Source organism: Neoarius graeffei, chromosome 28, assembly GCF_027579695.1.
Source record: "Neoarius graeffei isolate fNeoGra1 chromosome 28, fNeoGra1.pri, whole genome shotgun sequence".
In the NCBI taxonomy this organism is placed as follows: Eukaryota; Metazoa; Chordata; class Actinopteri; order Siluriformes; family Ariidae; genus Neoarius; species Neoarius graeffei.
The window spans coordinates 7,399,193-7,417,391 of NC_083596.1; the positions used below are offsets into that span (position 1 = coordinate 7,399,193).

The window sequence follows — 18,199 nt, forward strand, 5'->3', positions numbered from 1 at the left end:
ACTCTCTCTCACACACACGCACACTGATTTGGATTTACATTGGCGTATTGGTAAATGTCGTGAACGAGCTGAGATGTTTTTGGTGCATCATATTTGGCAAAGCTGACCACATCTGGCTGATCCTAAATCTTCTCTATAAAACAACACAAACCCAAATCTTCATGTGTGTGCTTCAAATCACACGGTTCAATTAGTTAATTTCATTCTAATAAAACATTTTGGAAAATAAAAACAGACATGGTTCATTATTTACAAAGTGAAGAAAATGGATTTATTTTATCCTATGAATGTTTTAGATTTCTGGTACAATTTCCAGATGAAACAGACTTCAGCATTGTAGCTCAGGTATTTAAAAAAAAAAAGAAGAAGAAGAAAGAAAAGGTTGAACGACACACGTCTTGTCTGATTGACGAGAGAAACGGTGTACATTTTTAACATTTGATTAGATGCTGAAGAAGGCAGTGCGTATAATTCATACCCGTGATCTTGCCATTAGCTTCGAACGGCGGCTGCCAGCTGATGAGAATGGATCTGGGACGACCCTCTCGACCAATCACGGTCAGGTCCTTTGGGGCGGAGCTTGGTGCTAGGAAGGGGCGGGGAAAAGAGGATGCGTACAGTTTAGTTTTAGTGCGTGAATTAATTCTCGCTTTACTTCAGAGCAACAACTGAAGGTTGTGAGCTGAAATCCCAGGACTGAGAAACACCTTTAACCTTCAACTGTTTCCTCTGAATGAACGCGAACAAATACAACTAAAAAAAGAATCCTAGTGCTGTGAAATTTTTTTTTTTGCTAATCTTACAAAAGCAAATATCCACCAGGCATGAGGTAAAGCGTTGGCTCAGAAATATGGGACACATTAAACATTTTAGCCTGGAGGCAACAAACCTTACCCCTATTCAACAAAACCTCAATTAGGCTTTTCAAATTAAATCACAGAGGAAAACGCACACAGCTGGCAGAAATTACACAAAGTCTTTTTGGAAGTGTTTTCTCTCCCCGTCCTGAGTGTGTTTGCTTAGGAAACTGTGTAATTAGGCTTTGTATATTAGCTGTGGTAAACAACAAAATGAGGCACCACGCAGCAAGGAAGCGTAACAATAAGAGGTTTTACAGAACAGAGCCGAGATCATTGCTTGTTTAAGCAGCGGTGCATTCAGGGTAATGAGTGGAAAGAGAAAAGGGGAGTGAGAAATCCCAAAGTTGATAACTAACCTTAAAACAGTCTTGAAAGAACGATGGAACAAATGCACACAGCACAGTCGTGGTGGAAAATGAAAAACGGAGTTGTCTTGATGAAGTAATGGTTGAAGCAAGGAGCAAAATCAAACCGTGCACGTTTTAATGCATAAAATAATCGAGAGAATGCGTTTTCTGAAATTTCCTAATTTGGAAATAATTAAATCCGGGAAGCGAGAATACAAGTAATCTGCATTTCCTTCATCATGTTTAAAATCACAATATACGAGTCTTCATAATGAACCATTTAAAGGACAATAATGATGTACTTTACACACACACACTGTACCTGCTTCATATGTGGTGGCGTGTGCCGTCATACTCCACGTGCTCGACTTGCGGCCCTTTGTTACCATGACAGCAAACTCGTACATGGTGTTGGGCTTCAGACCCGTTACCGTGTAACTCAGTCCTATGGTGTCTGCAGACTAGACACACACACACAAAAACTAACTACAGAGCTTACAATAGATATTTGTCCATCTGTGTGAACATTCGGTCTCCTTTCACCCATCAATCTATCCATCTCTTCATCCATCCAACCATTTATGAATCATTCGCCCTTATAAAGATCAGTTCATCCATTCTTTTTGCTCAACCATTCATCTACCCATTTGACCATCCAGTGAAACCATCCATCTCTACAAATTCACTCATTCAGCCATCAGTCTATGGTGGGGTTTACATTAGACCGTATCAGCGGATCATCAGATTAACGTTTTTAAAAACGATTCGCGTGCACACAGCAACGCCAATACACGGATACGCTTTATCACATGACTAATTCGGCACGCAAGTTGAAATGTGTCAGTGCGGCTCATCGCTTCTTCCTCAGCGGCTGCGCTCCAAATCACTCCGCCCTGAACAGCGAGTGCCCTCTGGAGGGTGCGCACTCCGGCCCTGTGCAGCTCACAGAGCGCGCGAGTGAAGAGCACGAGCAGTGATTCGGGACTGAGCCGCTGTGCGCAAGTCACTTATCACTTGCAAGTGGAAGGATGGCAAGCCTAAAGACAATCATAACTACACAATGGGCAGTATTTGCATCAGTATTTGCAGTATTTTCATACTTTTATACTCTATAATGAAAGGTGATACAAGGCGGAAGTCCGCGCCGTTTTTCAGCAGTCCCGTCACATGACCAACGCCAGCGAATCAGGAAGGTGGATGTCACAGTGACGTTGTCCAATGACGACGCCAGCTAGAGCTCAGCACAGCGTATCCGCGTATTCTCAATGTTTACACAGCAGCGGACCAGATACGATCTGGATTGAATACGTGGACGCTGGCGGATTCCCGTTTCCCGGCGTTTCCAGGCGTTTTAATGTAAACGGACAGTGCATCCGCGAAGAAAACGAGACAGATACGGTCTAATGTAAACTTGGCCTATATATCCATCCATCACCTAACCATCTATCCACTCATTCACAAATTCATCCATCCATCCATCCTTCATTCATCAAAGTATCCATCTATCCACTCATTCACAAATCCATTGATCCATCCACCAATTCACTCATCCATCATGTGGTTTGCTCATCTGTCCATCATCTAACCATCTATCCACTCATTCACAAATCCATCCATTCACCCACCCACAATTCATTCATCAAAGCATCCATACTTTTACTCATCCATACGCATATCCAACTACCTGCTCATCCATCCACACACCTGTACAATCACCCATCTGCCTGGCAGTGTATCCTTCCATCCCTCCCTCCTTTCCTTTTACCTTGTACTTGCTGCTGCTGGAGTGACTGCCCCTCCATTTGACAGAGTAATAGCGCGTTTCGCTGCTCTTCTGGTTTTTGCTCATGGAGTTATCGGCCCAGCTCACCCTGACAGAGTCCGAGGAGAGAGCCACAGCCTGCACGCCTACAGGGGGGATCATGGGAGTGGACGTATCTGGGATGGGGGTGGGAAAATTATCAAACAGATGGAACAAATCATCGTCTAATGGATCAACAGGATCTGTGATATTGCACACACACATATAAAAGGTAGGGAAGATTGTGTTGTGCAAGCAAGCAAAATCAAGAGCGCGCATGCAGCAACCGAATGACAATGAGCAAGAAGGGTGGGAAAAAAAACAAAAGAAAATAATGGAATGATAGAGGAAAAAAAGAAAAAAAAACACAGTCAGTGTGAAAAAAGATTAGAGGACTGGAGGTAAATAGAGTTACACAGACTAAAGCAGCAACTACCAGTTAGAGCTAGAGGACACACCTAAGAGGGACACAGAGAAGATAATTAGTGTAGAAACATTCACATGTCATCATCATCATCATCATCATCATCATCATCACCACAATCCTTATTACTGTCATCACCATCATTGCTGCCATTCACAGCATCATATGACATCATTATGATTCACATCACCTTCATGATCATCAGGGCTTTAGTTAGCATCTAGCACCATAAAGAGCTTTTTGGTTGGAGGAAATCATTTGTTTAATGTAGAACTTTGTATTGTTCAAGGAACCCTTTATAAAATGATTCACATATCTACCATCTTCCAGATCTTCATCATCATCATCACCAGTGTCACAATCCTTATTATATTCATCACCAGGATCACTATTAACCACATCATCATCATCTGCAGATTTTTCAAGTTTCCATCTAGCACCCTCAAACATTCTTTGGTTTGTCCATCTGAGGAAACCATTAATGTTTCATGTAGAACCATAAACTATTCAAGGAACCCTTGAGGAACCCTTTGTTTCTAAAGGCATTTTCGGATCAGAGCAGGGTGTTATCTAGAAATTGAAAGAAGGGTGTCTGATGGCCGAGCGAAGAACTGCTAAGGCAGGGCTTTTCAAAGTGTGGGGCGCGCCTACCCTAGGGGGCGCCAGAGTTCTTCAGGGGGGGCGCAACGTGAGGGAAAATAAACCAGAATAAGTTACTATTGCGGACATTTAGCGAACTTCAGCTAGCCTTTGCCAGAGACAAAATGGATTGATTTTTAGTACCTAAAGCTACAGCGAGTGAGGAGACAGAGTCTGGGCCAAGCAAAAAAAGAAGGAAGTCTGACCACGATTATTTAAAGTTTGGATTTTCATGGACTGGATCTGAAGATGCTCCACTGCCACAGTGTGTTGTCTGCCAAGAGGTGCTCGCTAACGATGCTATGAGATGTTTAAAATGTGTAAAACAAGATGTTTTAAAAAAAAAAGCACAGATGTTTAAAATGTGTAAAAAAAAAATGTATACAACAACCATTTTTTTTTAAAAATACGAATGGAACATTAAGTATAGCAACAACAAAAATTGTAGGGGGGGCGCTGTTGTTTATTTGCTCTCTGGGGGGGAGCTGACTCTCCCACACTTTGAAAACCCCTGTGCTAGGGGATTCGGGAGCATGCTCCCCCAGGAAAATGTGAAATATCGAAGCAAATTTGGGGCCCTCTGGTGCAATCTTGGCATGCAAAAGCAGTTGGGAGAAACTCTTAAAATAAGGTGTTTTCGGGAGTGAATTTCTGAAAAAGGAATCAGAGAAAATTCTTTATTTTATGCCATTTTATAGTACCGTACATGCATCCTTTGTGCCAATTTTTGCAATGCTCAGTCCTGATTAGCATGGTGTAGTAAATCGGTAATGGCTGTCCCCAGGGTGCGATTTATCAAAAAACCATAAGGGGGGGATGTTTTTTTTTTTAATCATGAAACGTCACAAAATTAAGGTAACAATAGGCTAACAGCTCAATAACATCCGATGATATCAAATGAATAACACTAAATGAAAACGAACACTAAACCAGAGATAGTAAATTCATCTTCCTATCTCTCTGACTAAATACACGAACACTAACACAACAAAGTTCGCATTGCTTGTCGCGTTGCTGTGATGTTTCTCTCCCTCCGGATTAAATGGACAGTGACTCGAAAATCACTAAAATACATGAATACTAAATGAACAGTTTGCTCTGATGGCGCAGTTCACATTGTGTGCAGCTTTCCGATTTAAACCGTTTTTTTTTCTCATCCTTATACTTCCTGTTTCATGGACTGTAACGGATTTGCTTATTTAGTAATTTTAATACAGAATTTACTTTGAAACTATAATCAGACACTCCAACGCCCCCCCCCCCCCAAAAAAAAAATCGGCGGTGAAAAAGGCGGCATCCGCCAAAAGGCGCGCTGTTTGCATCCCTGCATAGAACGCAAAGATATTGTTATTATCTACAATATATCTATTTGCTGGGGACGTTCGTGAACATCAAAGCTGCCACTTCGGGTCATTTTGAAAGTGAGTGCAATGTAGACCATAGAAAACTGTGTCACAACATGCCTGTCATGTCAACTTTTTTTTGGTTTGTTTGTTTTATTGACGGGGTTGTCCCCGAGGATTTTTTTTCAGCAGAGATAAAAACCAGAGGGGGGGATGATCCCCACCATCCCCCCCCAGCAAATCGCACCCAGGCTGTCCCAACCACAGAAGCTAACCTTTACATGTACATAAAGAGCGTGTGTAAACATCAGAGATTTCACACACGCCTCAGATGAGGTTGCATGAAAAGTTTCTCATATGTGAAGTCCTCAACGGCCATCTTGGTGTAGTTTAGATGAACAAGGCGGTCCAGTGTACAGATGCTAAGTTGGTTGAGGAGGTCACCTTTATTCTGTTGCTACAGCTGAACAGCTGAGCGTGCTATCGGTTCTGAGCAGCAAATCACGTCCTGCTTCAGAAATAAGGGATCGTACTGGAGAAACACACACGTGGGATGCAGATTTATTGTGTGGGTCCCTACTCGTTCTTTTGATCTGCTAGTGCAACCAACGTTGCTCATTTTTGTTTCATCATAATTTTCTCTAATGGGAATTTTGAAGCCTGTTGTTGCAGAAAATTACCTGTCAAATTCTAGTATTGGCCGTTGAAAAGAGGGGTCAACGGGTCTCTAGATAACACGGAGGATCAGAGGAACTTTTTCATAGTTCTGAGAACTGTTGGAAGAAGTACCTATTTTTTGTGTGCCTGCACTGCAGGAACTGAGAAAAATTGGAGAATTAGGACGCCGTTTTGAGGGATTTTTGGCTCCTCCATTGCAAAAACCTGAAAACTGAATTTGAGGAGAAAATTACGTAATACTAGTGAAATTATCTTGCTGCATTGACAGATAATTTTACTTGACGAGACATCTTGGAATAAAGTTGGTTACAATGTAGAATTAGGTTTAATAATTTCAGAGTTGGGTGGCACGGTGGTGTAGTGGTTAGCGCTGTCGCCTCACAGCAAGAAGGTCCTGGGTTCGAGCCCCGGGGCCGGCGAGGGCCTTTCTGTGTGGAGTTTGCATGTTCTCCCCGTGCCCGCGTGGGTTTCCTCCGGGTGCTCCGGTTTCCCCCACAGTCCAAAGACATGCAGGTTAGGTTAACTGGTGACTCTAAATTGAGCGTAGGTGTGACTGTGAGTGTGAATGGTTGTCTGTGTCTATGTGTCAGCCCTGTGATGACCTGGCGACTTGTCCAGGGTGTACCCCGCCTTTCGCCCGTAGTCAGCTGGGATAGGCTCCAGCTTGCCTGCGACCCTGTAGAAGGATAAAGCGGCTAGAGATAATGAGATGAGATGAGAATTTCAGAGTTGGTGTCTTGTATTCTTCTAACAGGAAAATGTGAGATCGTTTCAACTCTATTCAAGATATTCTAACTTGCTGTCATTTTTTGCAGCGTACGTCATGGTAGGTACTCTCCCAGCCCAACTGTGAGTGACGCAAGTGTACAGTGATTAGTCCTGATGTAAATGTACATCTCTTGACCACAGGAGCCAGTGCAGCACCGGCAACTACCATTTTTAGAAATCTGTGTTAAATCTTAACCATGTAAAGAACATAATTTAATGTTTAAAAAAAATAAATAAAACCCAAGGACAAATGGACTGACACTGAAGTCCAGGCTTTATTGAGCCTATACACTACCGTTCAAAAGTTTGGGGTCACTTTGAAATGTCCTTATTTTTGAAAGAAAAGCACTGTTCTTTTCAATGAAGATCACTTTAAACTAATCAGAAATCCACTCTATACATTGCTAATGTGGTAAATGACTATTCTAGCTGCAAATGTGTGGTTTTTGGTGCAACATCTCCATAGGTGTATAGAGGCCCATTTCCAGCAACTCTCACTCCAGTGTTCTAATGGTACAATGTGTTTGCTCATTGCCTCAGAAGGCTAATGGATGATTAGAAAACCCTTGTACAATCATGTTAGCACAGCTGAAAACAGTTTAGCTCTTTAGAGAAGCTATGGAGCACTTGCATGTGACGTCACAGCCGATCCAGATTGTGACAGACGCCATCGTGTCGGTCAAACGCCATATTCCGCCTTCTACTTCTACTTCTGGTTCTACTTCTGCTTTTAATTCTACCTTTTCTTCTGGAAAACCCTACTATATACAATTCTACTACAACGGCTGTGGCTACAAGCTCTCCCTACCTGTGCACGTTTATGTTTTTTGTGTGTATTTTTGCGTGTTGTTCGTCTGTACCGGACTTCAATATCCACTACAACCGTATGGACTTACTGGACATGGGTTTCCAGCAGAAAATGACGGTTTGTAGCGATTTCCATCGCATGCACAACATTCCGGATGAGAAAAAAAAAAACATTCCGGGCGAGACCAGCGGGGTCTCCGTGGATTGTTATTGGAAGCAAAGCGAAGGAGGCGGCGCCGGGAGCGGAAGCAAAAGCGAGGCTACAGGCAGAGTCGGCCTGTTGACTAAGCTCAGAAAACAGCTACTCAAACCTCCACTGCCAAGCCTCTACCTCTCCAACGCCAGATCCATGTAAACAAGACGGACGATTTGGAATTACCTTATTCTATTCTATAATCGGCTGGTCAGTGCTATACTCAATACTTAAGTGACTTACCCATCCAATGAGGATTGTTATTTTCTTGTTTACAAGATGCCACATCTGAGTCGCTGACAAATCCTGAATTTCTGTAAAGAAAACTGTCCAGAGATTTATAAGCACGCAGTGCTTCACCACTGAACAGCGAGGGAAAGTTAATGAGGTAATCATACACGTCCGGGTATTCCGCTGGCAGTTCAAAATCCGGTTGTGAAAACTCCGTCCGGAAAGCCATAAGGGTCACAAATCTGTAGATCGTTTATTTTAGACATATATCTAGTTATCTGTTCATTAGAAAAATGAGCCGTGTAGTCCGTCGGTTGAAATTGATCCATTCTGTACACGAGTGCAGCAGTATTCAGCGGTGTTTTTGACCGACAAGATGGGGGTTGTGTACTTTCCGGTCACGTGACTGCAAGATCTCTATAAAACTGACCTTCCTTTGAGCAGATTGAGTTTCTGGAGCATCACATTTGTGGGATCGATTAAATGCTCAAAATGGCCAGAAAAATGTCTTGACTATATTTTCTATTCATTTTACAACTTATGGTGGTAAATAAAAGTGGGACTTTTCATGGAAAACACAAAATTGTCTGGGTGACCCCAAACTTTTGAACGGTAGTGTATGTGACTGAGGAAATACAACGCGATTTTGACATATCTAAGTGAAATATAAAAATCTTAATTAAACTAAACGTGCTTGTCCATGGGTATTTTTTAGCCATGATGTAAGAAATTCCATTCCATTATAAAATAATATGCATGTACTACACGCTATCTGTCATCACCCAAATGAGGATGGGTTCCCTTTTGAGTCTGGTTCCTCTCGAGGTTTCTTCCTCATGTCGTCTGAGGGAGTTTTTCCTTGCCACCGTCGCCACAGGCTTGATCACTGGGGATAAACTAAGGATAGACTAGGGATAAAATGAGCTCATGTTTAAAAAGTCACTAAAATTCTGTAAAGCTGCTTTGCGACAATGTCGATTGTTAAAAACGCTATAAAAATAAACGTGACTTACGTCTTAGGTAAACGTATTTTAACCAATCAGTAACTATTTTCCACCATGAATTTGTGCTTTATGATGTAAAATAAAGGATTTGCTGTCAGAATGTAACATTTCCTGGCCATTTTTTTTTCTCTCCGTGCTTCCACGGAAGGCGGTCGCATTTTCTGCTCTCCCTCTCCCTCCTTTTTTTCCCTGCTTGTGCTTCTGTGTCTTGTCTTGTCTGCTGTACTTTTTGAAGAGACTCTTCCTGCATTACTTTCTAAACTAAAAAAAGCATGGAATTGATAAACTTGTCTCCTAACGAAATTGACACAGTTTTCTCGACGAGAAGTTTGGGTTCAGGGGAACCCGTCTGTCCTGCCGGAACGTTTGCGGCTGGTTACACGATGGACACATGGGAGCGGTGGCGGGTTGTGTGCCTGGCGATTCTTTCTGTGGAGGACATTGAAGATAGCTACCTATTCGGAACCATGATTACAGGACTTTTGCTGATTGGATTAGGCATTGCCCTGGTATATCGAGGAAATCAGACAATGGTGACAGCTGTTCAAAGCCCCACAAAGCTACCCGATATGATTGGAGTGGTGGGCAAAGCTGTTGGCACTCAGACTGTGGACATTCAGAACTTTAACCACAAAATGGTTGTTATCTCAGAGCAGCTTTCAGCTTTGCAAGGAATACGTTTTTCGGAGATCAATTTGAATAGAATGGACGGAATGGACAGATATGGACGAGCGGTGTGGACGTGCAAAGACTGCGTCTGGAAAGACCAAACAATTCATATCTTATTGACATTCGGCGCCCTGAAACAGCACCGGCCTTGGTTCAGGCAGTTACTGAGGCAACATTTCCCCCTGAAGGTCACTGCCAGGAGACACTCTCGCATTCCTCTCTAACTCTCCGCGGTCGCCATTTTTACCCCCAGTGTGACAAGCGGGTGCGTGACCAGCGCCTTCATGGCTGCAGGAGCGGACGGCTGCTTGCTTGCGCTGGATTACCTCCTCCCCTCCCCCCTCCCCCCCTACCCCTGATTCCCCCCCTCAAGTCCCGTGTTTAAAGTGTACTTGTGTTGTTGTGTGCTTATGTGCAAAGGTTTTTTTTAAATGTTCCCACACTGTACTCCTGACAGGAGCATAGTGGGGGGGGGGTGTTCTTTTTTTTCCTTATCTCTCCTCATGTTGTGTTTCCTTTTTATCTTTATCCCTGTCTTCCTGTCCTGTCTACCCTATGTCAACTGTATGTTGTATATGTACGGACAGGTTGACGGTTAATTTCGCTGGTACATGTGACTAGTGACAATAAAGGGCATCATCATCATCATCATCCCCCGTTCTACAGCGCAGTGGAATGATCCATTTCTATAGAAACATTCGAAACCGCATCACAAGCACATGCAATTATTTCATTGTCTAAAGAATACACCCCCCAGCCCTCTCCATTTCTGTTATTTCAAAGTCACTGTGACAAACAAACAAACATCTCTTCTTCAGTTCCTCCACTAGCAAACACAAATGTCATGTCAAAGCTTACAACCAAAATATTTGACAGGAATAAATACTAAAACTGCAAAAAATTACATAGAGAACTGCGGCTTCAAAGGGTTTTCATCCGCGAGGGAACAGACATGATGGTATCCACATCGTTTATTATGTCTGGGGCGTACTTGCAATCTCAAACACACACTGATCATGCGTATCGAAAAAAGCTTGTCAATCAAATCGATGTGTGTTTTCAGAAAAAGGGAGGGATCTGTGTTTGGGATGAGCTCGTGTTCCACCAGGCGGAGAAACACACAAACAGTGTTAGGCTAATAACCTGAAATCAGAATCATCACAATAACCTGTATATACACACTCTGGAATACTAAAGCAGAGAGACAAATGTGTGTGTGTGTGTGTGTGGGCTGAAGGAAAATGAGCAAAAAACCCCTTTATCTGTGTTTTCCCAGCCTGCACATGAGGCGACGTGTGTGTGTGGAAGCTGGATCTGTTGGAAAAGGGATGGAGGGAGAAAAAAGAGAGATGAGACCAATGCAAATGAATAAACACGTCAGATCATGCATTCTTAATAGGATAGGAATAAGACCCGCACAGGAATTCACATAAAGGTATTTCATCGGGCTGGCTCTGTTTTTGTTTGTTTGTTTTTTTACATTCTCGCTGGCTGACAAATGGCTTAAATGTGGACCGTTCTTTCGGTTGCGCCAGCAAAACTAAGAAAAATAGACAGAAAGGTATAAAGTAGAGGCTGGGGTTGACGTCTTCAGAAGGGAACCATCAGGGCCTTCTAGACCTTCAGAAAAAGCCCAAAGATATCAGCATTCCAAATATTACATTTCATTTCTTTCATTCTTTCATAATTTCATTAAATTATTCTCTCCTAATTCTAATCCAGCCTCATTTTCTATCAAATTTGCTTCAGGAATAAAGGGTTACTGTCCTGGAAACATTAAAATTGAGTTATCCAGTGAGATTTTTTTTTGTTTGTTGTCTCTCGGCTGAGAAGAGTTTAGAGCTGTTCACTCATCGGTTAGGACTTCAATGCCGGGACAGAAGGCCATGGCGGTGTATGTTTATGTAGGAAGTGACCGATGGATTAATTAACCAATCAGATTTTGATTTACAGTGAGAGGGAGGGACCAAAAATTGATCACCCTCTACCTTCTCGAAGGCCAACATGAGCTTAACCACAAGTCGGTGGCAGCAGTGAAGTCACCTTCCAGCCGGTGTAGCGTTCATCAGTAGTGTAGAGCAGTCAAGCCAGTGCTATCAAGAGTAAGGCCCTGTCCACACGGCAACGGATTCAGGTGAATCTGATAAAATTGTTTATCGTTTCGGCCTGGCGTCCACACGGCACTGGCGTTTTGGGTGCCCCAAAACGATATTTTTTGAGAACGGGTTCCAGAGTGGAAAAATCTGGCAACGGCGCCGTTGCGAAGTCGTCTGGATGAGTAGAACGGATTTGTTTACGATGACGTCACAACCACATGACTAGAACAAGCAACACTCTCGCTGTTTTGTATGAACCACTGCATTGCAGATTTTTTAATAAAATCTCGTTGCCGTTGTCGTGTGGATGTAGCCTAAGTAGCACAGGCTAACGACTGAGAAACTAAGGCCACATCCACACGACAACGGCAACGAGATTTTATTAAAAAATATCACGTCCACATGGGCAACGGATCAGTAAAATATCAGGTACATATGGCAACGCAACGTTTGCTGAAAACGATGCAATACACATGCCACACCTCTACGTGCGCTGTAAGCCGGTCCCATCGGAGACACCAGAACAATAGAAGAAGTAGGACGCATGCGCATAAACCCCTTCTTCTACCCGGCGTGAAGCACTCACAGGAACAAACACACAACAACAAGAAGAAGATGGCTGCGACTACGCGAGGAAATCGTGCCTTCTGTGTGTACAAATTAGCTTTATTAGTGTGCATAGTTTTATATAACTTAATTTTCTTATTGTGTGTGAACATTTTGAAAAGCATTTTTATATAATTTATATAACTTTTTATATTGTGTGTGAACATTTTGAAAAGCAGTCTTATCCAATAAAAAAAAGAAATTCAAGAAATGGTTCAGTTACTTGTTTATTTAAAAGAAAAGCTGTATACAAAAGTGAATGCAATGCAGTGGTTCATACAAAACAGCGAGAGTGCTGCTTGTTCTAGTCATGTGGTTGTGACGTCATCGTAAACAAATCCGTTCTACTCATCCAGACGACTTCGCAACGGCGCCGTTGCCAGATTTTTCCACTCTGGAACCCGTTCTCAAAAAATATCATTTTGGAGCACCCAAAACGCCGGTGCCGTGTGGACGCCAGGCCGAAACGATAAACAATTTTATCAGATTCACCTGAATCCGTTGCCGTGTGGACAGGGCCTAAGATTTCTGTCTCCAGACTCTTCTTCCACGCTTGCACGCTCGCTACAGGATTTTTCACTCAGACTTAAGTATTCATTTCCCTGTGTAATTTACTTACTTTCTTTTAAAATCAACATTGACAGCTACACACAACGGAGTGACCTGCTGCTAATCCCTTACAAAATCTTTTGCTCTGCTGCTTTTTTGGTGCGTCTGGCTAAGGTTCGGCTGAGCTGAAGTCCCAGCTCTAATAGTAATGGTTCGCCACTGGATTTCTTTCTAGCCCAGATTGTAGAAACTCTTCCTAGTTTGAGAAGACGCATGAAATAAAATTTCACGTGAACAATCCAACTACGACCAAGGTTGAATACCACTAGATGAAATCATGGTTATAAGGTTTTGTTTCATTTTCAGAGTCGAAATTTGAGCTGATCATTTCACCACATCATGTCTAATTTGTATAGAACTGAAAGAGTAGAGAGCAGAAAACGTCCATTCAGATGCTGCCTTGTCGTTTGTCTCTGTTGCGGATCTGTGATGGATAATAAGTCCACAGAAAATGAATGGCTGCCTGTCGCTTTGCATACTAGTGTGAAAATAGCATGTAGGTTTGTGTGGTTTGAATAAAAGAGTTGGTCAGTAGCAAGCACAGCATTTCTACTTATAATGCTTGCCCTTCATATGGCAAGTTTCATGCCTAAAACAAAAGCTTGTGCTATAAAGCTCAGTCATTTACAATGGCTTCATAATCAGTAATGCGGGCTTATGATTACGTTTTTCAATATTTTCAATATTCAATATTGTGTCTTGCCCTCACTACGTTTCTTACAGTGATTTTAAACTCTTTGGGGATGAAAAGCATTTAACCGACACCCAATAAGCCTCACAATATCCTCAGGCTAATCATCCACCACTTTTGTTTTGCTTTTGGAAATCTCATATCGTGCAGCACTGAGCTATAGGTCAAGAAAGAAAGCGACAAGTAATGCACAAAGGAACAGAATATGATTCATGTGGTAAATATCATAAAATCCTGTACACGATGCCGAAACCCTTGGCAGCTGTTCCAGGAATGCAGCAAAAGCGATTATTTTTATATTATTTATCATGACATGTTTTGTTTCTCATGTCATGTCGAAGCTCAAATAAAGCAGAAATGTGCTTGATTTTTGGGTCGTACCTCTGAGATGACATGTAGAGTCAGACAGGAAATATCATCAACCCTTTACCTGATTGAATATACCACAAGCTAGAAGCTTTGATTTAGCTCTGAGATCTACTGTGCAGAAATAGGACAAAAAAAAAAAGAGGTCAAGGGGGAAAAAAAGGAAGAATAAAGATCCAAATCTTGTATAAAAGTCTTGCAGGTCTTGAGGAATTTGTTTCCTGAGCCCTCCATACATTCCCCTTCATTGGAGGTTAAATAACATTCAATAAATGTCTGAAGATGGTCACACATCATCCATCTATTTTGGGTCAATCATCATTCTGTCAGTTTATCCAACCAGTAATCTATATCTGTACATCCATCCATCCATCCATCCATCCATGTCTATGATAATCTGCAGTTCACATCCATTAAACTGTCTGTTCATGCATCTGTCCATCCATCCGTATATACACTTACTGATTATCCAAATGTCTGTCCATTTATATAGCCATCCATCTATCCAACCATTTCTCCAACCAACCAAACATCCAATCCATCCACTTATCCATCTAATCATCCATTTATCTGTCAATCCATCCATCCATCTTTATGTTAATTAATTTGTAAGTTTCACTATCCATATACACCATTCATATCTGCAGATTATCCATTTGCTCATTAATCAATCCATCCATCCTTTCATCCATCCAATCATCCAATCACCCATCTATCCTTCCACCAATCCATCTATGCAAACAACCATCCCATCCATCCATTTATTTAATCGATCCATCCATCCACCTGAACACCCACCCACCCACCCATCATTCCATCCATCCATCCATATATTATTCAATCATCAGTGTCCACAATTCATTCATCTCTTTATGGATCTATTCAAATGTCTAACCAGCCAAACATCCAATTCATCCACTTATCGATCCATTCATATATCCATCCATCCATCCATCCATCCATCCATCCATCCATCCATCCATTTCTCCAACCAGCCAAACATCCAATCCATCTACTTATTGATCTAATCATCCATTTATCTATCCATCCAACCATCCAATCACTTGTCCATCCCATCCATTTTTATGTTAATTCATTTGTAAGTTTCACTATCCATATACACCACTCGTATCTGTAGATTATCTGTAGGTTACACCATATAGAATTCTGCTAATTTATATATCCATCCATTCATTTCTCCAACCAACCAAACATTCAGGCCACCCATTTATTGATCAAATCATCCATTTATCTGTCTATCCATCTTTCCACATGTCCGATCCATCCATCCATCCATCCATCCATCCATCCATCCATCCATCCATCCATCCATCCAACCACCCACCCACAAACCTGTCCATCCAATCCATTCATCCATCTTTATGTTAATTCATTTGTAAGTTTCAATATCCATATACACCAAGTGTATCTGTAGGTTACACCATATAGAAATCTGCTGATTTATATATATCATCCATCTATCCTTTTGTCCATCCAGTCACCCATTCACCCATCTATCCTTCCACCAATCCATCCATGCAAACAACCATCCCATCCATCCATTTATTCAATCGATCCATCCATCCATCTGAACACCCACCCACCCATCATTCCATCTACTCAATCAGCAGTGTCCACAATTCATTTATCTCTTTATTATACATCTGTTCACATATCTATCCATCCACTCATAGATATTTACTGATCATCCAAATGTCTATTTATATATCCATCCAGTCATTTCTCCAACCAACCAAATATCCAATCAATCCACTTATTGATCCAATCATCCACGGATCTGTCTATCCATCCTTCCACATGTCCAATCCACCATCTATCCAACCAACCAACCGCCCGCCCACCCACCCACAAACCTGTCTATCCAATCCATTCATCCATCTTTATGTTAATTGATTTGTAAGTTTCACTATCCATATACACCACTTGTATCTGTAGGTTACACCATATAGAAATCGGATTTATATATCCATCCATCCATCCATCCATCCATCCATCCATCCATCCATCCATCCTTTTGTCCATCCAGTCATCCATCCACCCATCTTTCCATCCATGCAAACAACCATCCCATCCATCCATTCATCTTTTCAATCATCAGTGTCCACAATTCATTCATCTCTCTCTGCATCTGTTCACGTCCGTCCATCCATCCATCCATCCATCCATCCATCCATCCATCCATCCATCCATCCACTTCAATCATCTCAAGTGACATTTATGTCACTGCATCTATTCTTCCAGCCATTCTTGTTAATTCAGCTGTCTTCCTTATCATCCATCAAACCAACTGTCCATCTTTCCATGATATCTATTCCACAAAGCAACCACGAACCCTCACAGGCCCCAAGACATCAGAACTGACCACATCATTAAAAATGCATTTACTGAGGAAACACTCAAATCGATATGCTTAACACATTAACTGCTAATCAGAGGAAAACCGCCTACAAGAGTTGTAATGTAATTTCACATTCATTCAGCAAGGACCTGTCCAATCTTCACAGACATGAATATCACAATCATAACTGCTAATAAATGGACTTGGATTATTCTGACTCTAGTAGTAATAATAATAATAATAATAATAATAATAATTCAACAGGTCTGTAAAAAAATTGAAAAGCACAAATGTTAGTAATTTAAGTTTGGCTAGCAATACATTTTAGTGATATCCTGCAGTACAACACAGTACAGTAGAATCCTCTGCTGTAAGATGTTACCTATGAAGAATCCAAAATTTTAAGGAACATGTTTCACACAAGGTTAAGAAAAATCTCCCAAATGTGATGTGTGTGTTGAGAACGTGTGAAATACCTGACATGGATCTCGTGACAGCACTCTCATACAGTGGCACACCTTCTCCTGCATTATTGAAGGCCTTTAGTGAGATCACATAATGGGAGCTGGGCTCTGAAATCAGACAGAGGGAGAGAGAGAGAGAGAGAGAGAGGTTGGTTGGTTGGTGTAATCACTGAAGCAGCACACAATGGCCCTGAAAAGCCCTCACGTCAACACTCTTTTGTTCGTGAAGAGAATTTTCTGGTGGGATAAAAACCATTGAGCCAAAATTAATCATCTGGGGAAGAAGGTGTCAAGACCCCGAGAAGGAAACAAAGAGACGACGAAGCAGAGGGAAGTTTAGTGTTATGAGACTGAGAGTTGCCAGTTCCTTTTGGCAGTTAGGAGGATTTTCAGCCTCAGTGTGTGGATCAGGTGCAACCTCTAATCCGGAGATCAACATGGTATAACTCTGTGTGTGTGTGTATGTTGTTCTCAGCACAATTTTTCTTTTGGATCGTTCTCTAGATCAGGGTTACGAGTGCACGAGCAAGATATTTCAGAAGACGGAATGGAGCATTGGAAAAAGGGCAAAGCAAAATTGATCAAATCACAAAAAGACCGAGCAGTAGTTGAGCGATTCTGGGTTTTTTTTTTTTTTTTAAATAACATGAACCAATGCTGTTTCTGTTGTAGAGCCTCTGTTGTGGTCAGTCGTGACCGTTTCGGTAAATTATTTACCCGAACCAAAGGAAAGATTCAAATTTTTTTTTAAAACAAACTTTCATACAGTTTAGAAACTGTCATTTATGACAGCATATTAGGGTCATTGTAGGTATATATACAGTAAGATGGAGCTGGGGAAAGGGAGTAATATGACAAGTCATAGACAATATGCCAAAAACCTCATTATTATGATACTTGGAGACATTTTCACAATACACAGTATGCATTTTGATATTTAATTTTGCTAGCGGGCGGCACGGTGGTGTAGTGGTTAGCGCTGTCGCCTCACAGCAAGAAGGTCCGGGTTCGAGCCCCGTGGCCGGCGAGGGCCTTTCTGTGTGGAGTTTGCATGTTCTCCCCGTGTCCGCGTGGGTTTCCTCCAGGTGCTCCGGTTTCCCCCACAGTCCAAAGACATGCAGGTTAGGTTAACTGGTGACTCTAAATTGACCGTAGGTGTGAATGTGAGTGTGAATGGTTGTCTGTGTCTATGTGTCAGCCCTGTGATGACCTGGCAACTTGTCCAGGGTGTACCCCGCCTTTCG

General features: G+C 41.9%; 1 protein-coding gene across 1 annotated transcript in view; it reads right to left on the minus strand.

Moving 5' to 3' along the window:
* Positions 1-18,199, minus strand: part of dcc (DCC netrin 1 receptor) — a 638,603-nt gene that overhangs the window by 114,536 nt on the left and 505,868 nt on the right. Inside the window, exons 16-19 of the mRNA XM_060912655.1 lie at positions 16,968-17,063; positions 2,973-3,145; positions 1,530-1,668; positions 479-586 (exon numbers count right to left, since the gene is read on the minus strand). Of these exons, the coding sequence (XP_060768638.1) occupies positions 479-586; positions 1,530-1,668; positions 2,973-3,145; positions 16,968-17,063 (516 nt within the window). The remainder of the gene's footprint in view (positions 1-478; positions 587-1,529; positions 1,669-2,972; positions 3,146-16,967; positions 17,064-18,199) is intronic.